Genomic DNA, 23276 nt, shown 5'->3' with positions numbered 1-23276 from the left:
AGTTGTTTTTCGAGTTTGTTTATTCATAAACAGCCGATATTTAAATTGAAACAATCATATAAACACATTACTTATTATGGCAGCAATAACACAATTTTGACTTGCTTCAGATATTACCTGCAGTATTTCAATATAAGGTCTGTGTCTACATTCGGATTCTGTACCAGGGTTCTTATGAGTTCTTTCTTTCTTACTGATGGCTGCCTAAATACAGTCTGGAAAGAAATCTGCAGATACAAAAAAGGGGTAGTCTAGTAATGGTGCTTTAAATATTCTTCCACAATCAAGGAATTATTTTCAATATGCTTGGTATTACTCATTTGTACTCTTCTATTCTAACAGTTAACTTTTGTTTGTTTGAGCTCCAGAAGAAGTGGTGCTAGAACAGAGGTGGGCAAACTATGGCCTGCGGGCCACATCAGACCTGCGGAACGCTCCTGCTTGGCCCCTGAGCTCCTGGCCCGAGAGGCTAGCCCCCAGCCTCTCCCCTGCTGTTCCCCCTCCTCCGCAGCCTCAGCGTGCTGCGCCACTGACACAACGCTCTGGGTGGCCTGGCAGCGCAGCTGCAGAGTCATGGCCTGACCTGGCATTCTGGGCGGCATGGCTGTAGCGCTGCCAGCCTCTGGTACTCCAGGCAGCGCGGTAAGGGGGCAGGGAGCAGGGGGGTTGGATAGAGGGTAGGGCAGTTGGGGTGGTGGTCAGAGATCGGGGGTGTGGATGGGGTTGGGGTGGTCAGAGGGCAGGGAACAGGGAGGTTGGATGGGGCAGGGGTTCCGGGGGGGCAGTCAGGAAGGAGGGGGGGGTTGGATGGGGCAGCAGGGGGCAGTCAGGGGTGGAGGGATCCGGGGGTGGTCAGGGGACAGGGGGGGTTGGATGGGGCAGGAGTCCTGGGGGAGCCGTCAGGGGGAGAGAAGCGGGCAGTGTGGGTCAGATAGGAGGCGGGGGCTGGGCCACGCCTGGCTGTTTGGGGAGACACAGCCTTCCCTAACCGGCCCTCCATACAATTTTGGAAACCCAGTGTGGCCCTCAGGCCAAAAAGTTTGCCTAGAACTTAGAAGTTTGCCTAGAAGTGCTAGAACCTCATTACCATGGGCCCCATTCAGTAAAGTATTTAAGCAAGATTCTTGCATGGGTCCTTCAAAGTGGTAAATTTGCCACAAATTTAAGTTCAGTGCACATCCTGAATGATACGTGTGTCCATGAAAAGCAGTATATTGGCATTTTAAATTAAGAATGTAACTGATTAAAACATTTAAAAGTATACTCACACCAAGTTTACCAAACTGGATACCCCACTCTGCATCAGTAATTAATTCCTCAAATTTTTGTGTCTCTCCTGCTTCACCATAGTGACTAGCAAGCTGCGCTCCAACCAGAGCTACTGCCTTAAAAAAAAAAAAAAAAAAAAAAAAAAAAAAAGTGTGAATTAAAAAGCATGGTCTAGTGCCTAGAAAACTGGAAATCTTGAAATCTAGGTCACTGCATGACCTTGTGCAAGACATAAATTCTGTATTTCAGTTTCCCAATCTGGAAAATGAGAATAATAATCCCTACCTCCTCTTCTTTACATTAAGAACAGAGTTCAGATAGAATGAGATGTCACTAGAAACTCCTAAAACATAACTCTGTTTTTTTTTAAAATACACATATTCTCTGTCACTCTTTCCTTCTCTTTTCCCATTGCCATGTTATCTTTTAATCCTTCCCTTCTTCCTTACCTCAAGGCCCATTCCATTCTTTAAATTACTGCCCGAAAGACTTTTTCCCTTTAAATTACTGCAGGTACAAGCTTACTTCAAATTTCTCCAGAACACTTTCAAACCTTAGTGAGGCCAACTCTAATGCACTGCTACACTATGTAGTTAACGTCTCCAAGCAGCACTTTAATAGTATGTATATGCCAAGATAAGTATACCGCCTTTTCAGGCTTACCAGAATTTTGTTGTAATTGTGTCTTGTGTTGTTTATGACATTCCAGAGATTTTCAAACATATCTTCCTTGGGCAAAATTGTGCAGTAACCCAATGCCAGGTTATGATCTATCAAACGACAGTTGAAAACCTATAGACATTAAATCCACAATAAGCATACTTTAGAAGCTGCCAGTTAAATAAATGTCCAGTTGTTATACATATCTAGTGTCCAGTTATACAAAGGTCTATTGGCCTTTTAGTTAAGTTGTATAACTGTACATTACTGGATTCACAGGTAGCCTTTTAAAACCTTGATTAAATTTAAGAAGGTTGTGAGAAATAAGAGAAAAGTACAGTAAACAGGGAGAGAGAATGCATATAGATCATACATGTCATTATTACTTTATTTCAATAGCACCTGAGGGCTCCAAATGAAATCAGATCCCACTGTACTAATCACTGTACATACACATAGTAAGAGACAGGTCTCCCTCTTACAATCTAAATAGAAAAGACAGCCAAAGAATGGGAATACTAATTCTCCCTCTTTACAGATGAGGAACTGAGGCGGAAATATTAAGTGACTTGCTCAAGGTAACATTAGATGCCTGTGGCAGAACTGGGAACTGAAATCAAGACTCCACGTCTCCTGATTCCAAGTCAAGTGCCTTAACCACAAGACCAACCTTATTATTTAAAGCTGATACTATGCTCAGTTGGGGCCTGTACAGCCTAGATGTGGGATTGGAGAAGTAATAAAAGAATGCAGTAATGAGGCTCTGGAGTGAGCGCTCTAGTATTCTTCAGAAGAGAGGGACATGGAGTGAGGAAAATGGGCTAGAGGGGGTTTCTCAGACCTCAAATCAGAGACGGGAAGGCCCCATGCAATGGTTCTTTCTGTATACATAAGAATGGCCATACTGTGTCAGACCAAAGGTCCATCCAGCCCAGTATCCTGCCTTCTGACAGTAGCCAATGCCAGGTGCCCCAGAGGGAATGAACAGAATAGGTAATCATCAAGTGATCCACCCTCTGTCGCCCATTCCCAGCTTCTGGCAAACAGAGGCTAGGGACACCATCCCTGCCCATCCTGGCTAACAGCCATTGATGGACCTATCCTCCATGAATTTATTTAGTTCTTTTTTTAACCCTGTTATAGTCTTGGCCTTCACAACATCCTCTGGCAAGGAGTTCCACAAGTTGTGCAAAAATACTTCCTTTTGTTTGTTTTAAACCTGTTGCCTATTAATTTCATTTGGTGGCCCCTAGTTCTTGTGTTACGAGAAGAAGTAAATAACACTTCCCTATTTACTTTCTCCACACTAGTCATGATTTTATAGACCTCTATCATATCCCCCCTTAGTCATCTCTTTTCCAAGCTGAAAAGTCCCCATCTTATTAATCTCTCCTCATATGGCAGCCGTTCCATACCCCTAATAATTTTTGTTGCCCTTTTCTGAACCTTTTCCAATTCCAATATATCTTTTTTGAGATGGGGTGACCACATCTGCATGCAGTATTCAAGACGTGGGCGTACCATGGATTTATATAGAGGCAATATGATATTTCTGTCTTATCTATTCCTTTCTTAAGGATTCCCAACATTCTGTTTGGTTTTTTGACTGCCGCTGCACATTGCGTGCATGTTTTCAGAGAACTATCCACAATGACTCCAAGATCTCTTTTGAGTGGTAACAGCTAATTCAGACCCCATCATTTTATATGTATAGCTGGGATTATATTTTCCAATGTGCACTATTTTGCATTTATCAACATTGAATTTCATCTGCCATTTTGTTGCCCAGTCATGCAGTTTTGAGAGATCCTTTTGTAGCTCTTCGCAGTCTGCCTGGGACTTAACTATCTTGAATAGTTTTGTATCATCTGCAAATTTTGCCACTTCACTGTTTACCCCTTTTTCCAGATCATTTATGAATATGTTAAATAGGACTGGGCCCAGTACAGACCTGTGAGGGATACCACAATTTACCTCTCTCCAGTCTGAAAACTAACCATTTATTCCTTCCTTTTGTTTCCTATCTTTTAACCAGTTACCAATCCATGACAGAACCTTCTCTCTTATCTCATGACTGCTTACTTTGCTTAAGAGCCTTTGGTGAGGGACCCTGTCAAAGGCTTTCTGACAATCTAAGTACACTATATCCACTGGATCCCCCTTGTCCACATACTTGTTGACCCCCCACAAAGAATTCTAGTAGATTGGTGAAGCATGATTTCCCTTTACAAAGACCATGTTGACTATTCCCTAACAAATTATGTTCATCTATGTGTCTGACAATTTTGTTCTTTACTATAGTTTCAACCAGTTTGCCCGATATGCTTACCTTAAAGCATGCTTACCTTGTGTAATAAGGCCAGGACAGCAGCGACAATCACTGAAGTGGACTTTTGTTTCATAGCAATAAGAAAGCTTTTGGCATCAGCTAGCATTTTGCCATCATGTAACTATTGAAAAGAAAAAAGAAAAAAAAAAAAAAAAAGGACAGGAAAGTAACTGTTAAGGGTTAAAAAAAATCACTCTTTTACAAATTATGACTTTTGTCACTTAAGAGATATTTGCAAGTTATATTTTCAGAGTGAATTAAATGCTTGAGAAACATTTCAGACTGAGAGCACTGGACACAGAAGTCCTCTGTTTATCCAGAAGAAGGATGTAATTTGGATAGTGAAACCTGCAATGTTCCCCTCACCATCCTATGGTAATATCCCTCAACCCTGATGGAAAAGAGAAGCCACATCAGAAGAGGGAAGACAGTGGAAGGGTATGTTTGTTATCAACACCCATTCAACCCCTGGTCTCCCTAAAAAGTCTCTCAAGAGTCCCAGTTAGGATAGTGGTTTTGCAATGTGAAACTGTCGTCCATTAGAAGGGGAGACCACCAGCTTGTTTCATACAGGCAACTAAACAGCTCATCAGATGGTGATGAGATGAACTTCTAGAGAGAGGTTGTGTATCACAATACCTATTCCTCAGCCATATTTGGTAGATTTACTTTCAGTGAAATTCAGCATAGGTTTTGTCCATACCTTCTCACCCAGGCACATATCCATGTTGTTTGATACACAGTGCTGAAGACAGGATCCAAACAGACAGACTATTAGTCGCAAGGCTAACTCACACTGACTGCATTCCATTAGGTTCTGAAGCAGTGCACAGATGGGCGTTTTGACTGGCAACAGGAGGTTCTGTCCTATGGAATGTTTCACCAGAAAAAAATGATTAGCTTATATATTAAGGAAGCTTGTATGTCAAGTCTAATTAAGTTTTTGACATTTACATTGAAAGCTGATTTCTCTCTCTCTACATTAAGGTATTCTTTGTTAAAAAATAATGATAATGGTGCAGATTATATTGGTAGGTCAATTTTAGCCTCCTTTACAAACTTCATGTTCAGAAGTTAATGCCTAAATAAAAAAATCCTCTTTAGGTTAACAATCAGATGTTGTTTGTCAGCTGTGGACTCTTGCAGAGACAATCAGTCATTTCTGAGCAGTTCTCTTCTCTTCGCTATGAAAGGACCTACAGGGTATTATTAGTACTAATTAGCTGGTCATCTGTATCTCAAAGTGCTTTAGAAATGAAGGTCAGTAACATTTTCTTCATTTTACAGATGAGGAAACTCAGGCGCATAAAAATAAAAATGATCTGCCCAAGGCATGCAGGTGAGTGGCAGATACAGGTCTCTTGACTCCCAATCAAGTGCCCTATCCACTGGAGGGGAGGTACCTGGAGGAGCAGCAAGGCAGCACACAGAGCCCTGTGCCCTCACCCCCCTCCCCCGGGCTGCAGGGACATGGTTCCGGCTGCTTCCTGGAGCGGAGCGGAGCAGGGGCCAGGGCAGCGCCCTGGTGCGTGCCGCTGCCACCCTGGAGCCCGCACCCCGAACCTCAACTCCCTGCCCTGAGCCCCCTGCTGCACCCCAAAAACCCTCTTGCACCCCAACCCTCTGCCGCACCCCTCCTGCACCTCCTGGGGCAGGGAGGGGGCAGAGTTGGGGTAGAGACTTCGGGGAAGGGGTTGGAATGGGAGCAGGGAAGTGGTGGGAAGAGGCGGGGCAATGGCGGGGCCTCATGGAAGGGGTGGAGTGGGGGCGGGGCAGGGGTAGCGAGGAGGGGGTGTCAGTGATGCGGCCCTCGTGCCAATGCACTAGTCCTCATGTGGCCCTCGTGGTCATTTGAGTTTGAGACCCCTGTAGTAGACAATTGCTTTTCTGTTTCAAGAACACTCTTGTGTGGGTTACCATAGAGTTGTATTATGTCAATCTTCTTGTTCAATCTGTATGTGAGGTCCATTTTTGGACAGTTATATTCATTTTAGATATATACAAATGGGCCTCTCCAAAAGTGCTGGACACATACAAGAGAGCCTCAGAGTATGAGCACCTCGGGAATGGAGGTTCTTCTGAAATGTTCTTAACTTTGAACAAAATATTATGGTTTTTCTTTCAAAAGTTTACAACTGAACATTGAGTTAATACAGCTTTGAAACTTTACTATGCAGAAGAAAAATGCTGCTTTCCCATTTTTTTTTTAGTAGTTTACATTTAACACAGTACTTTACTGTATTTGCTTTCTTGTGTGTGTGTGTCTCTCTGCTGCTGCCTGATTGTGTACTTCCGATTCCAAATGAGGTGCGTGGCTGACTGGTCAGTTGGTAATTATGGTGTTTGTAACTCTGAGGTTCAACTATAGAAATAAAACCCTTCCATCTTCAACCCACTCATCCACATTCAACCCATCCCTGAGGAAGTGTATAGCTTTGTGACGTGCCCTGTAAGATAACCGAGGGAGGCAGGGGTCCATTTCATATTCAAGAATGAGAGATGAAGGATCGTCTTGTGGTTAAAGTACTGGATTGGAACTCAAGATAGGTTGGGTTCAATTCCCAGTTCTGTAAATTTCCTACATGGTAAACAAGTTGCTTAGGCTGTCTGTTCTGCAGTTTCCGATCTTCCACTTGTATGTTATACCTCTTTCTCACCTTTTGCTTGTCTTGTCCATTTAGAATGTAAACTCTTCAGAGCAGGCAGGTGTGTTTGTACACTGCCTACAACAAGGCCCTGAGGCATTATTGTAATGCATCCGATGAAGTGAGCTGTAGCTCACGAAAGCTCATGCTCAAATAAATTGGTTAGTCTCTAAGGTGCCACAAGTACTCCTTTTCTTTTTGCGAATACAGACTAACACGGCTGTTACTCTGAAACCTATAGTTACAATACAGTCAGTACCGGTAACTAAATTAAAAGCTGTGTTGTGCACTGTTTTTAAGTGGTCCTCAGCTGTAGTTTATAACAGAGGGTTGTGGCCATGTATGGGTATAAATATTCCATATTAGTGGGAAGACTTAACCAATTGTTTAGCATTAAATAGGTATGTTCTTGCTTTTGTGGGATTAAATTAAACACTTAGTAACATTTTAGAGTATTTTACTCTTGTGCTTTTACTATGTCTTCATAGTACCTTTAATAAATGGACAGTTTGCCAAGCTTACAGAGTCCAAAGGATACATCTTGTTATCTGCAAATGAGACAAATGTTTGTGAGCAGTGCACTAAGATCTTAGCAAAGTTATAAACATTGGAAATTACTATTAAAATATTATACTTTGAAACCAATACAAAAATAAAGCTAGAAAATTAATTAGTGCCCCGTTCTGACTGTAAGAGCTAGGATCTTTTCTGTGATTTTCTTGTGTATAACTGGATGTTACTTCGTAAGAGGGGAACCATTTTCTCATCTATGCCTGAAGAAATATAAATAGATTGTTTCCATTAACCCTGCTGGAGCTATGTGTAAATTCCTTTGCCTGGATGGGACTGTAGATCTCAGACATTTTCCCATGTGAGGGAAAAAACAAAACCAAAACCACCACAGCCAAACACAATTTCCTTCATACTCAGAAAGTTTGATTTTCAGCTTACTAGTCAATTAGTATATCATTTATAAATAGATCTGACCCTATCCAAGAATGCTTATAGATAAAAAATGAAATATTTATACAATGAAATATTAAGAAAATGAAAGTGTATATTTACCATTCTACACAAGAAATAAATAGTTTTAGAATATTCAGTGTTTCTGATGCATAACTGAAAATGTAAGTCTCTTGACAACACCTAATACAATGCAAAAGTCTATTCATAATTGCTGAAGTTATCAAAAACCTTTGTTAGGGGAAGACTGGGGAATGATATCGGTTTCAAAAAAATTGTGTACTGAATTATGTATATATTCCTACCTAAAAACAGTTTAATATGAAATGGGATAAAGACTGTACACTAACTCATAACATTAAGGAATAAAGATTACCAGCAACAGGCACAAGGGAAGAAATAGTTTCATATGCAACCGGGAGCGCCATCTGTGGATCAAGAACTATTCCATCTTCACTAAAGAAATCATCGTAAGTCCATTCTTCATAAGGATCCTTATCAGCTCCAAAAGATGCTGCCTAAATTAACACATTGCAAAAAATATGAACAGGTAATAAAATGCATGTAAAGTTCCATAAAGGTATCAGCTAAAAAGTATGCATGATTGTAAAACTAATAAATTGCATGACATTACAGATCAAGTTTCCAAATTTAGGAAGAAAAGATGCTCATGTCTGAAAATATGTCCTCAAGATACTTGTTTTTGCTGGGCACTGGGAATGAAAGACATTCCCTACTTCTTTTGTGGGCATAACGCCCACTAATTTTGAAAGGGAGATGTTTTTTAATTTGGCTTTTAAAAACAAAAAACAAAAATCTTGTGTTTTTGTTTTGAATTTTCAATCCCATATATTTAATCTCAACTAATTCTCCATTGAATTAATGGAGGTTGGCCAGCTGCTCCTGTATATGTGTTTCAGGCACAATTTCCATGTGCATTATTTTTTGAAAAATACTAACCAGTGCATTAAAGTGTATTCATTTATTGTTAGCATTCCAGAGAACATTTGCATTTTCTAATATTAGTTTTCACAAGAACTAAATGGAACTGAAAATTAACCATTTAAGATTGGACTCTCGAATCCCAAATCAGGGGCTGATCAAAAGCTCATTGAAGTCAGTGGAAAGATTCCCATTGACTTCAGTGAGTTTTGCACCAGGCCATAAGTGCCTTTTTTTGTTCCACTTGTTTGGTCTATGCTAGTTAGACTGTAAGATCCTTACATTTTGCGCAGCCCAAACTGCTGTTGGCCCTCAACAAACAACAAAAACAGTAACAAAGGGATAGATCAAACTCTTGAATGGTATCTTAAAGTTGTTAACTGATGGGAGCGTCCCCAAGTTCTACATATATTTATCAAAAAACTAACCGCCCACATACATATCATTGTATAACCTGACCACTTTTTGTAAAAGCTTTTTCAGAATCAGTGTTCTATGATTTCAAGCTGTCTTGGCAACAGAAATTAATAGACATTACATTAAGAGTATTAATAATGGTACCCAAACAGATGTTTTGGCAAGACAAGATGCATAATATAAGATATAATCGTTTTTGTTCTGGGATATAGGAGACATGAGGCAGAGGAGTTGATAATATATCATTTAGGTCTGGATGGCAGTAGCTAATTAGCATCTATGATTAGATATTCCTCGGCAAGCTGACAAAGATGCACAAACAGTGAATATTTCATAAACCATTGTAAAAGAAAAATTTAAGCCTCAAATTGTTTAAATTGGAAGATGTTACCTTTGCTATAAATCCATAGTTTTCTATTTGGCATTGCCCGTAAATTTCCTTAGCAGCCAATGTATATTTACATAGCTCCAGAGAATCTAATAACAGATCTGTGAGAAATTAAAGTTATTGTCATTCTTTTATGTAAGTTATATATTCTCTATTATAAAGAAAATCACCATCTGGTGTCACCCATTTTTACAGAGGTATGCATGCATAGAAATTCACTTTTTGTTTTCAGATTTCATAGAAAAGTGATTTGTCTGAAAATCTAGATTTCATCATGAACACAAATAAGAAACTATGATACTGGATTACCTGGACTGCATATTGTAGCTGCTTGGCATGCCATCTCATTTATCACTGCTGGAAAGTTCAGTCCTTTAGGTGTGATCATTGGAACGTCAGCTCCCAACATATGACAAAGCTTTTGGCAAGCTAAAAACAGCAACTTCCCTGTTTGTTCATTACAGTGATGTTCATATAAATCTCTTTAATGAAAAAAAGGGAAAATTAATGTTAGATTTTTATTTAAGATCAAACTCATAACTTGTCTTTCTTTTGAGGTATTAATATTAATCCAACAAAATCTAAGAAGTGAATTAGCTCACCAATAGGTGGTGCTGCTGGTCCTGAAATCTGAATAAACTGATATGCAAGAAAAAGGACAAGTGCTTGTCTATAACTACGGACTGTTGTGAAATTAGTTATAAATTATTTTAGTTTAACTTCCATTTTGTGCCACTTTCAGGAAGATAATTGAAAAGTAACTGAGGGCCCTAACTAAACAGGTGTGTTGATTAAAGAGTTTCAGCTACCAAAAGCAGGATAGCTTAGGGTTTGGATGGTTTCCCTGTATTCATGGGACTCAGGAAGCTCAGCTATATATAGTGGCTGGCTAATATTGTCTACTTGAATGATTCTTCATCCAGTACAACAGTATTAAACTGCTATAATTAAAATACACACCCTCACTCAGCTGTGTTACCGAGATCCTTCACCTTGGCTATCTTCACTAGGAAAGCTGCAGGGGCACAGCTGCAGTGCTCCAGCTGCGCTGCGGTGGCGTTTCAGTGTAGCTATTCTCTACAGCAAGGAAAGGAGTTCTGCTGTTGCTGTAGTTAATTCGCCTCCCCGAGAGGTGGTAGCGAAGTCGATGGAAGAATAGTTCTGTTGACGTAGCATTGTCTATGCTGGGGGTTAGGCCAACTTAACTATGTCGCTCAAGGGTGCAAATTTTTCACGCTCCTAGGTCGACTCATCTACATCGCTTAACTCTTTAGTGTAGACCTAGCCTTAGTAAAGAGGATGGCATTAATAACCATGTCATGGAAAAACACACGGGGAGGCTCCAAACAATCCAAGGTGAACCTACTCTTGCAGTCTTGTACACAACACAGTATATTGCTTAAGTGGATCTGCTGTGCGGCTCCTCTTCCCTCTAGTCAGTCTTGCCTTTGCATTACAGCTACCAGAGCTACTATTGCAGAGTACCAGAAATAGTTTACTGCATACTTTTTCTTACCTTAATGCTAACCAGTCCTAAACTCTTCTGAAATTTTACCTGCATATCTTTAGTGCCTCTTCAATTTTTCCAGCATCTAATGACCTCAGTGCCAGCTTTGCCCCCAACTCTTGCTCTGTCCTTTGCAGAAGCAAAGCTAGTCTGTAAAGTCTTGATTCAGTGGAACGGTTCTTTGTTTTACTGTCATCTTTGGAATTTGTTGCTTGCATTTTTCTAGATTTTGCCATGGATTGGATACTTTCATAGGCTTTTATGTGCTCTTCAAGGAGCTGAGACATCAACAAATGATTCCCATAATCCTTGACTGAAATAAAGATATCAAAATCCTCCTGCAACAAAAAGTAAAATAATAGAACAGAACTTTCTTACTCATGTGACTTACTTTAGAAATTTGTTTTGTTTAAGTTTTTACAAAGTTCCAGCCTTGCCTCAGGTTTCTCACTTTTTGAGTGGGGGATACAGAGCTTAGAAGAAGCTAGAGAGCTAAAAGCTATTGAAGCTAACTTAGAATTTTACCTAACTGACTTAAAACTTAAAACTAAAACTTAACAGACTAATAAACTAAGAACAAAGAAGCTTGGCACTTAGAAAACTTAGTAAACAAGCTCCGAAGCTCAGAAACACAAAACTTAGAAGAAGCAGCTTAGACGCTTAGATGCCTCTTGGCATGGTGGGTCACCCCTCTTATAGGGCATGGGTGCTTGAGCCCTTCTTCCATGACCAAACTTAGTTTTCTTACCCACCAAAATGTTGGGGTACACTTTATAGGTGGGTATGTTTGTATGTATGAATAACATATACCTACATATTAATAATATTAAATTAGTTTTACATTGGTTATTTTTGTTTTTCCGGTTATTTTGGTTCTTTCCTTGTGGTGTATCTGTTTACCGAGGGCATGAACTTCAGAAAGCTCCCTAAGCCAGCCTACTTTAATGCATCCTTTATCTATTTAAGTTAAAGGTTACAGCCATATATGAACCTTATGCTTAACTTATTACTATTTATCTAATCCCAAACGTATGTTTGCTCACTTTGCCTTAGCTCAACATACAGGATATGGCCTGTAGGTCCCTTGCATTACAGCCAAACTACTTTAATATAAACCTATAATAATAAAACGAACAATTACAACCACAAAAATATATATATATACGCAAGCAAGCAGGCTAGCCCTATAGGCTACACTAGAAGGAGACTGGAACAGAGCACATTAACAGAAAACAGGAAAAGATTTCTGAGTTTTAATCCCAACTCTGCAAATGACTCACAGCATGGCTTTGGGCAAGTCACTGCTAACAAGGCAGTGACTAGCTTGGAGCATGCCATAAAAGTAATGGTGAACATCAACACCACTAAGGGCATGTCTACACAACAAGGCAATGCGCATTATGGAGGTGTGATTTCTAAAGAACATTGAAGAGTTATGCATTAATTGGTTTGTGTAAACCCTGCGACCCTGAAAGTGCACAATAAAAGTTCCCTGGTGTTCTTTAATGTAAGACCATTTAAAATTGTACCATTAAGGTTCTCTGTCCATTAGACCACAATTCCTGACTAGTAAGAATCCTAAGAATCATACTCCGAGCATGTGTCTTGCTGCACCGTGTAGATATGCCCTAACTCAAGATTAAGTGGTATGAATTTTTTTCAGCCACCAACAACATATGCCCAGGGAACTTTAGACCAGGATGGACTGATTTAAATCAGCAAGCAAGAAACCTTGATTTAAATCCATTTTAATTTTGTTTTCTTGGGCTATTTTCCCAAAGAAAGGTTCATTCTCATTGATTTGCAACTAAATATAGTTTTTACACTAAGTTTCACACTTCACTTTTTGCTAACCAGGAGGATATACTATATCTATACATATTTATTTAAGCAGTTATAAAGCTCAAGATACATTTATTCAAAATTCTTAATTTTTACGATTTTTATTGTGTTAGAAATGGGAGTCACATTTCTTATTTACTATATGATTTTTTATTCACAACTTCTGTCAAGCTGCATTTAGATGGAAATTGGAATTAAATTAAAAGTGTTCTCTCTGCACCTGCTAGCTAAACTGCAACGAAAAGTAATTAAGGCAAAATCATTTCTACACAACAGAAACTGGAAGTATTCACATTTGAAAAAATGTAAATACCAACAACTTTGTAAAGACTGAAAATAATATAGATACTGAATATAGTATATGACATTTGAGACATTTAATAAAATTTGAGCTGATATTTTCCCCCTGATTCTGTATATATTAAATAATCAGAAGCCTTTAACTCATAAAAATTTGAGGAGGGCTTATTGATGCAGCACATTAGTTTTATTAAATTTAAGTTATACTAAGTTTAGGTCTTAACATAGGTTGTCATAATTTCAAATTAAAAATAAACCTGTTTAAAAGTAAAAAAGAGAAACATATTTAATGTAAATAAAATCAGGGTTAATGTATATTTTTTAAAAAATATATATATTTATTTTATCCACTCTGCTTTATATTCCTTAAAATACTAGCATGGAAATATTTTAAATGACAAAATCTCTCGATCAATCTTCATCATCCATAGCCATTTGAACATTTTAAATTTATTTGTAAGTCACTATTACACACAGAGAACATAGTAAAATAGTAGCTAAAATTACATTTTAATAGGATGGATTTTTAAAAATGCATCATTTAACAACATTACTCAGGGTAATTTCAAACTTATTTTAATTTCTTGTAACTATAAAATACTTACCTGCAAGCTAGCAAGTGTTTCAAACATTTTTAAGTTTGCTTTACATTCATCTTCCTTCAGAGGATTTTCTGTAAGATAGGAAAAATAGTTACTTATTGAGCTACTTACTGGGACAATACATAAAGGGGTAAGTTACAATTTACCTTTCTGAATGCTAAGCAGGAATTTAAGAACCTCCACAAGTGTCTTTGTTATACACATTTGTGTTTTGCGCTGGAAAAAAAATAGTGATAAGTTAATATTTCATTTGGCCTTTTGTAGGTAAATAGTCTTAGGTATACAGCTCAGATTAACTAATTCTGCTGCCATCACAATTACATCTAATATAGGCAATATTCAGACATTACTACCAATGTCAGGTAGAGACCTCTCAAGCTTTCATTATAGTGAAGACATGGTCAAGACTACTTATTTTTCTAGGATTTATTTTAATGAATCCAAAAGCAAAGGAAACAGAAATTCAATAATACAAATATGTATACTTTGTACATGTAACATTGTAGTACCAAAATTATTTACCATAGTCACAGCAATTTACTGGATTATAAATGAGATTTGAAAAAACAAAACAAAAACAAAACAAAAAAACAACACAACACACACCTGGTAATTTAGTTAGACAAAAACAGAATCAAGAGCCTAGAATAGCCATTTTTAAAATACATTTTATTCTTACTAGTGAAAGTGCATATCCATAACTTGCAAGTATTGAAAGAGAAGGTTACTCATCTTGTAACACCCCTCGGTGGGCAGCAATCAATCCAGCGGGGGTTGCAATAATATAGACACGATAAATCAACTGCTGAGTGCTCTCCCGTTGACTCCGGTACTCCACCAGAATGAAAAGCGCAAGCGGAGTCAACGGGAGAGCGGTCAGCTGTCAACTTACCGCAGTGAAGACACCACGGTAAGTAGATCTAAGTACGTAGACTTCAGCTACGGTATTCATGTAGCTGAAGTTGCTTATCTTAGATCAACCCTGCGCAGTAGCATAGACAAGCCCTGAGGTTCTTCGAGGCCCTGTGGGTGCTCCACTTTAGGTGTGTTGGTGCCCTGTACTTCTAGTCAGAGACTCGTGGTAGCAGTGCCCCAGTTGATCACACATGCACGGCAGCCGTCTTGTGCCACTCTGAGCGGTTACCCCGCACATGCAACCAACCATTACCCAGTTCCTTCTTTCTACCCCCAGAGGATCAAGCTGAAACTCCAAAGTAGAGCAGAGGAGGGTGGGTAGTGCAGCACCCACAGGGACAACCATCTCGAACAACCTCAGTTACTGCACAAGGTGAGTTACCTTCTCTTCTTCTTCGCGGATTGTCCCTGTGGGCACTCCACTTTAGGTGACCGAAGAGCAGTGTCCCTCGGTGGAGAGAAGGGGCTTCGGAGTTGATGTATACATGGTGGAGAGCACCAATAGTCCAAAGTGAGCATCTGCAGCTGACTGCTGTTCCAGGGCATAATGTTTGATGAAAGTATGGGGCAATGCCCAGGTCGCTGCTTTACAAATATCAATGATGGATACGTCTTTGAGAAAGGCTATCCATGTGGACATAGCTGTAGGAGGGTGTGCGAAGTCCAGAAGAACTTGCAGATTGTAATTTTGATAACAAAACTGGATACAATTAGAGATCCATTTAGAAAGTCTCTGTTTGGAAATGGTTTGGCCTCTTGATCGTTCTGTTGTGGATATGAATAGCCTGGACGATTTCCTGAATATTTTTGTTCTCTCTACATAGAACGCCAGCGCTCTGCGAATGTCTAGTTTGTGGAGGAATGCCTCCCTGTTATCTGCGTGCAGCGTGGGAAAGAATACAGGTAAGTAAATGGGTTCGTTGAGATGGAAGAGGGAGGTGACCTTGGGTGTGAATTTAGAGTGTGGGCCATAGCGCTACTCTGTGCCTGAGGTTTGTTTGGTTCCCTCAGAGTTGAGTTAGGAGGCTTAGTTTTGCTCCTATGAGAGCTAGACTGCACCAGGTCTTTTGCTCCTCGGGATGTCTCGGTACCGGACGGCCCCGGTGCCTCACAGTCCAGAGCTCTTGATGCCATCGGTACTGGGGCAGTTTTTGTGGTCGGAGATCACGTTCTAGGAGGCGAATCATGGTGTGGCGAAGAGCAAGACCACTTTTTTGTGACTTTTTTAGGACCAAGGACCTTACCTGCAGGTGAGGACTGGTGAGGAGGTGTCCTGGACTTGGGGTCGGAGCCAGGTCAGAGGGATCTCTTCATCATTAATAGTTTTAGTTGAAGGTCCCTAGCCTTCCTTGTCCTCGCTGTGAATTTCTTGCAGTGGGGACTTTTGGGAAAGGTGTCTCTCCCTCAGGCAACAGACACACCACACGTGGCTGTCAGCCACTGGTATTGAAAGTCTGCAGGTCAGACAGCGTTTGAAACCTGGAGAGCCAGGCATGTCTGAGAGGCTAAACTGAATAGAGAATGGGAATAATCCCAGTCTAATGCCTTTTGAGCAACTGCCCCAAATTAGGATTTACATTTGTAATTTAATTAATACTCATGGGAGGCAACTATGCAGGTCTCTGTACCAAGATGAAATGTGCCTCAAAAATATGGGGAACATTTCTGACAAAGTGGTTTTACCTTACATCATTTGCTTTTTTACAAATGGATGAATGGATACAGAAAGCAAAAGATATTCACCTTCATTTCTCTGAAAGGTACATTAGCTTTTACCAATTCTCCATTAATCACCCTCTTTTTCTACGTGTGCTAAAAGCAGCATTTAGAATGATCAACGTACATGTATTTTGTGAAGTGAAATTAGTTAGTACCTCTTCAGAATTATCTGCTTCTTTCTGTAATACCAGTCTTGCCCATATAGACAATCTCTCTGCAACTTTCTCAGCGTCAGCAAGAGGCAGAGATTTTAATAAGTTTAGAGATTCCTCTCCCTGAAAACAAAAAGGTATAAGTCAAAAACAGTTTGACAAGACTTAGTATTTGCTGTTGAAAGAACTTGAATTTTCTTGTCAGTTATCTTATGCATATTATCTCATCTCTTTACTGTCTGACATTATAATGGTGCCCCACCAGATGAGAGACTTTTTAAGTTCAATTTACAACTTGGGGAGTCTATTAACTTTCTCCTTTTATAGAACAGACAGTTTGCCATAACATACAAACTCGCTAACATCCCAGAATAGTTTTTAGCATGTGTAGATCCTTTGATTCAGAGATCTGAGGGCAGCTAAACTGCAAGTTTATTTGTTGATAATTACAATAGGTAAAGAAAAAAGCAATTTCTTTAAGAGTTCTTGCAAAACTGTTGATTAGATAGCATTTGTACAATGCTTCTACATTTACAGCACTACACAAGTATGACTACTTTTATTACCACATGCTGGTAAGAAAGTGGAATAGCAGAAGTTGGCTAGTGTTGAAAAAAGAAAAGGAGGACTTGTGGCACCTTAGAGACTAACCAATTTATTAGAGCATAAGCTTTCGTGAGCTACAGCTCACTTCCTCAGATGCATATCGTGGAAACTGCAGCAGGCTTTATATATACACAGAGAATATGAAACAATACCTATTCCCACCCCACTGTCCTGCTGGTAATAGCTTATCTAAAGTGATTTCCAGCACAAATCCAGGTTTTCTCACCCTCCACCCCCCCACACAAATTCACTCTCCTGCTGGTGATAGCCCATCCAAAGTGACAACTCTTTACACAATGTGCATGACAATCAAGCTGGGCTATTTCCTGCATAAATCCAGGTTCTCACATCCCCCCCACCCCCATACACACACAAACTCACTCTCCTGCTGGTAATAGCTCATCCAAACTGACCACTCTTCAAGTTAAAATCCAAGTTAAACCAGAACATCTGGGGGGGGGGGTAGGAAAAAACAAGAGGAAACAGGCTACCTTGCATAATGACTTAGCCACTCCAAGTCTCTATTTAAGCCTAAATTAATAGTATCCAATTTGCAAATGAATTCCAATTCAGCAGTTTCTCGCTGGAGTCTGGATTTGAAGTTTTTTTGTTTTAAGATAGCGACCTTCATGTCTGTGATCGCGTGACCAGAGAGATTGAAGTGTTCTCCGACTGTTGAAAAAGTGACTTTCAGATTTTTAAGGTAAGAAACTGTACTTTGGAGGGGGCCTGTCTGGTTCCTTTCCTCAGTTAGAGGAGCCTACCACACTGCAGGTCCATTACAGGGAGGAATATCCTAGACCCAGATCCTGATATGCAAGAATAATCATAGATAAGGCTACCTTTATGTCACGGAGGTCATGGAAGTCACGGAATCCATGACTTTCAGAGATCTCCCTGACATTCTCCGCATCAGCCGCAGGGGCTGTGGGACTCTGGGGCTGGCAGCCAGCGGGGCCCTGGCAGGGTTCCAGTGACAGCAGTAACAGAGGGGAAACCTCCTCAAGGTTCCAGTGATAGGTGACAGCCTTGTGCGGGGGAAAGGGGAAACCTCTGGTGAGTGGCTCGGGGCGTCCCATTTTCTCTTTGGGAAATACGTTCACCCTGGAGCTTCCAGCTGCCGCAGGCAGAAGGGGAACCTCACAACTCTCCGTCACCACGGTGGCGGGGGAAACCATGGAGCTGCAGCAGCAAAAGTCTCAGACAGGTCACGGCTTCCATGAATTTTTTGTTTATTGCCAGTGACCTGTCCGTGACTTTTACTAAAAATAACCATGACAAAATCTTAGCCTTAAATCATAGATAAAGGTGACCAGCAATTCAATGACTAAACAGTCTCCTATCATAATGCAGCAGTACTAAAGCCTTGAATTCCCTACTAATGCATGCTGAAGGTTCAGCACATTCCTGAGCTCCACTAACATCAATAGGACTTAAGGATATGCTTAAGTGCTTTGGTGAACTGTGACCTAAAATGTCCAGTCAGAAAGCTCTGCAGAAGAGGAAACCACTTGCTAGTCACAGGGATGCAGAAGGAGGGTGTTTGTGCTAGTAGAGTTGCTCAATACCCCTTCCCACAAAAAATGGTTTGTGACATACTCCAACTCTTAGGCTCTCTTTAAAACATGGAAACTGACTGGTTTTGTAGTGATAAACACCCATTTTTTCATGGTCTGTGTGTATAAAAACATCTTCTGTATTTTCCACGGTATGCATCCGATGAAGTGAGCTGTAGCTCACGAAAGCTTATGCTCAAATAAATTGGTTAGTCTCTAAGGTGCCACAAGTCCTCCTGTTCTTTTTGTGTCAAATATGGCAATTCTGCCAAGCCAGAAATGACTTTTTTTTTTTCTTGCTGGCTTGGAGAAAGTCAACCACACTCAACAGCAACTGCAGAAAAGCTTCTTAGAAGATTTCTAGCATACCTTATTTTAGCATACACTGTTTTCATCCTTTCTGGCAGTGAATGAAGGAGGATTTACCATGTTTTACACTTTATGTCAAAACATGGTAGTTTCTGTAGTGTACACATGCTTTCAGTGACTATGCATTAGTTCATGGAAAACCATGATAAATTTAACTTACTCATATCTTAGTCTATATATATAGGCTTGATTTTCAATACTATCATACTGGCTACAACCAGTGTTAGTAGTATGATTGAATGAATTGCATACACAGATGTTTGTCAAACTGCAGTAACTGTGCACAGTTCTGAAAAATAGGCCCCAAGTATTTTTAAATGTAGAGATCAAATGACTATTAAAACTTTCATACCCTATCTTGATCAATCAGGTCCACCATCCTCAAAATATAGACTTCCACACTTGGCAACATGTATGCTGCTACAATGTTCAAAGCATCTTCCAAAGAAGTAGGGGTATCTTGTTTAAGAATGTATTTCACGAGTCTCTGAAACAAGAAAACAGACATGGATACTAAATCTTGCTGGAAATGTTTAGAAGTAGAACTGCCAGGGCCTTGACTCCCTGCCTGAGGTTTTCCCCAATGCTGGAGCCTTTCATTACAGCAGGGAAAAGCTCTGGCATCAGGGAGGCAGCAGTACACTACGCTGCTAAAAATAGCAGTGTAGATGTGAGAGGCAGTCCCTGGGCATGTAGAGAGCCATGCAGGGTACATACCGTAAAGTTCTAGTGCATCTGGATTTTACTTGCCTAAGCAGTGCCTCACCAACTACACTGCTATTTATACCCGTCTTAGCTGGGCTGTGATGCTGAGCCAGCAAGGGTTAAAACAACCAGCAGGCTGCATGACCCAAACATAACCTTTAGGACATATTAGAAGAGTACTGAAATGGTAAACAGGGCCACTCTTTGTGGATAGTTAGAAAAGCCATGTTAAATAGACTACAGTCCTTGAAATGTAGGCCTGTATTGTTAGAGAATTAAGAACAGATACTAATTGTATTTATCTGTGTTTACCGATATCTTCTTAGAAGTTTAACCATGTGATCTAATTTAGCTTGCAGATGCTAAACTTCTGTTCCTGTCAATGATGTTTCATGACTATATTCTATTGATTCAGAAATCAAAAGGGGATATTAATATTTAGATGGAACGTGTGGTGTAATATAATTGTCTTCATTTGTCTTTGAAATTTGTAGTAGACTACCTGTGAACTGTCTGATGGTTAATTGTCTTATGCTAATGCAGCGTTTCCCAAACTTTTTTGGCCACGGAACACTTTTTAGCCTATTACGGAACACTTATATTATTTTGTAGTCGTTTGATTTTCAAATAAAAAATTGCGTTATTTATGCTCAAATATATTTTATTTTATAAAACAAAGCAAAAATACAAATTTAAAATAACTTGAACTAACAATTTCTAACTGGAAAGCACGTATAAAGTAGTACAAAAATCAAGTGCAAGGGTCAAAATTAAATTCTAGATTCTTTCACGGAACACCTATTCACATTGTGTGGAACACCAGTGTTCCGTGGAACACAGATTGGGAAATGCTGTGCTAATGAATGCAACTAGTTTCTGGTGTAAGCCTAGGAAATAGGAATTAGCTTCAAAGCAACAATATACATTACCTATTCTTCAGCCAAGGAAGCCCTGCTGTGACCACAGCTTGCTTCCACTAGAAAGGAAGTCGTACCTGATCCTGTTTTATCTCAGTTCTGCTTAAATTTTGTCACGGAAAGTCTAAGTCATAAGACTGAGGTCTCCAGGTCTGGGATTATCTCTGCAATTTCTCAAGGAAGAATTTGAAAAAACTATGCACATGGACAGCCTATTGGACTATAACCTTTTAAATTGATTCTAGAAGGATTTTTACAAATCAGCAACCTCACCACTTCTGCTATGAAACTGACCTAAGAATTGTATTCATATCTGTATGTATAATGATCTTTAACCATCACAGTACTTTTTATTAATAAATTTTAGATTTAGTTAATAAGGATTGGCTGTAAGCATGTACGTGGGTAAGATCTGAAATATTCACTGACCTGGTAGGTAATGTATCGGATCTCTTGGGATTGGTAGAACTTCATATATGGCAAATAAGGCTTTCAGTAACCCTCACTATATTAGACTTGACTGTCTGGAGGGGAGCCAAAGGTTGGAATGCTTAAAGAGAACTGTATTTTGGCTTCTTGATAACCAGTAAGCATTACGGAAGCTATTTAGTTACTGGCTTGGTAAAATCTAATTACAGATAGGATCCTATCAAATTCATGGTCCATTTTGGTCAATTTCATGGTCATATGATTTAAAAAAAAAATAAAAAAATCATGATTTCAGCTATTTAAATCTGAATTTTCACGGTGTTGTAATTGTAGGGGTCCTGACCCAAAAAGGAGATGTGGGGGAGAGGCAATCGTAAGGTTTTCATGTGCGGGGGGGGGGGGGGGTAGCGGTACTTCTACCCTTACTTCTGCACTGCTGCTGGCGGCAGCGCTGCCTTCAGAGCTGGGCAGCTGGAGAGCGGTGACTGATGGTGGGCATCCCAGCTCTGAAAGCAGAGCCAGCATCAGCAGCAGTGCAGAAGTAAGAACATAAGAATGGCCATACTGGGTCAGACCAAAGGTCCGTCCAGCCCAGTATCCTGTCTACCGACAGTGGCCAGTGCCAGATACCCCAGAGGAAGTGAACCTAACAGGTAATGATCTAGTGATCTCTCTCCCGCCATCCATCTCCACCCTCTGACAAACAGAGGCTAGGGACACCATTCCTTACCCATCCTGGCTAATAGCCATTAATGGACTTAACCTTCATGAATTTAGCCAGTTCTCTTTTAAACCCTATTATAGTCCTAGCTTTCACAACCTCCTCAGGCAAGGAGTTCCACGGGTTGACTGTGCACTGAGTGAAGAAGAACTTCCTTTTATTTGTTTTAAACCTGCTACCCATTAATTTCATTTGGTGGCCCCTAGTTCTTATATTATGGGAACAAATAAATAGCTTTTCCTTATTCACTTTCTCCATACCACTCATGATTTTATATACCTCGATCATATCCCCCCTTAGTCTCCTCTTTTCCAAGCTGAAAAGTCCTAGCCTCTTTAATCTCTCCTCATAGTGGACCGGTTCCAAACCCCTAATCATTTTAGTTGCCCTTTTCTGAAACTTTTCTAATGCCAGTATATCTTTTTTGAGATGAGGGGACCACATCCGTATGCAGTATTCAAGATGTGGGCGTACCATGGATTTATATAAGGGCAATAAGATATTCTCCATCTTATTCTCTATCCCTTTTTTAATGATTCCTAACATCCCGTTTGCTTTTTTGACTGCTGCTGCACACTGCGTGGACGTCTTCAAAGAATTATCCATGATGACTCCAAGATCTTTTTCCTCATTAGTTGTAGCTAAATTAGCCCCCATCATATTGTATGTGTAGTTGGGGTTATTTTTTCCAATGTGCATTACTTTACATTTATCCACATTAAAGGATGGCATGGTATGGTATTGCCACCCTTAGTTCTGCGCTGCTGCCTGCAGAACTGGGCCCTCAGTCAGCAGCCACCACTCTCTGGCTGCCCAGCTCTGAAGGCAGCAGCGCAGAAGTAAGGGTGGCATGGTACAGTATTGCCACCCTTATTTCTGCACTGCTGTTGATGGGGCACTGCCTTCAGAGCTGGGTGCCTAGCCAACAGCCGCTGCTCTGCAGCTGCCCAGCTCTGAAGGCAGTGCAGAAGTAAGGGTGGCAGTACTGCAACCTCCCTAAAATAACCTTGCGACCCCCTGCAACTCCCTTTTGGGTCAGGACCTCCAATTTGAGAAACACTGGTCTCCCCCATGAAAACTGTAAGTATAGGGGAAAAGTATACAAAAGACCAGATTTCACAGGAGGAGGCCAGATTTCATGGTCCGTGACACATTTTTCATGGCCATGAATTTGGTGGGGCCCTAATTATAGAATAAACCACCAGTCTTGAGGTTGTTTGCCCTATTCTTTGCAGTTTGCCTGATTAAGCATTCTCACTATAGGCCTCCAGTGACCATGGCCACATGTGTGTTCAGTGTCTGTATTCTACACCTCGCCATAAG

At 40.2% G+C, this 23276-nt stretch overlaps 1 protein-coding gene across 8 annotated transcripts in view; it reads right to left on the bottom strand.

The window, feature by feature from the left end:
- KNTC1 (kinetochore associated 1) overlaps positions 1 to 23276 on the bottom strand; it is an 81847-nt gene that overhangs the window by 27259 nt on the left and 31312 nt on the right. For all 8 annotated transcript variants that reach the window (XM_084649180.1, XM_084649177.1, XM_084649179.1 and 5 more), the window contains 14 exons: positions 19534 to 19668; positions 16654 to 16773; positions 14011 to 14080; positions 13868 to 13935; positions 11169 to 11458; positions 9923 to 10095; positions 9617 to 9714; positions 8243 to 8384; positions 7395 to 7451; positions 4962 to 5125; positions 4275 to 4379; positions 1933 to 2061; positions 1269 to 1385; positions 118 to 227 (listed from right to left, as the gene is read on the bottom strand). In XM_084649180.1, the coding sequence (XP_084505306.1) occupies positions 118 to 227; positions 1269 to 1385; positions 1933 to 2061; positions 4275 to 4379; positions 4962 to 5125; positions 7395 to 7451; positions 8243 to 8384; positions 9617 to 9714; positions 9923 to 10095; positions 11169 to 11458; positions 13868 to 13935; positions 14011 to 14080; positions 16654 to 16773; positions 19534 to 19668 (1778 nt within the window). The remainder of the gene's footprint in view (positions 1 to 117; positions 228 to 1268; positions 1386 to 1932; positions 2062 to 4274; positions 4380 to 4961; positions 5126 to 7394; positions 7452 to 8242; positions 8385 to 9616; positions 9715 to 9922; positions 10096 to 11168; positions 11459 to 13867; positions 13936 to 14010; positions 14081 to 16653; positions 16774 to 19533; positions 19669 to 23276) is intronic.

The sequence above is a fragment of the Lepidochelys olivacea genome (genome assembly GCF_965140295.1).
Source record: "Lepidochelys olivacea isolate rLepOli2 genome assembly, chromosome: 15".
NCBI lineage: Eukaryota > Metazoa > Chordata > Testudines > Cheloniidae > Lepidochelys > Lepidochelys olivacea.
Note: the sequence above shows the minus strand (reverse complement) of the source record. Positions and strands in the feature narration are given on the sequence as shown.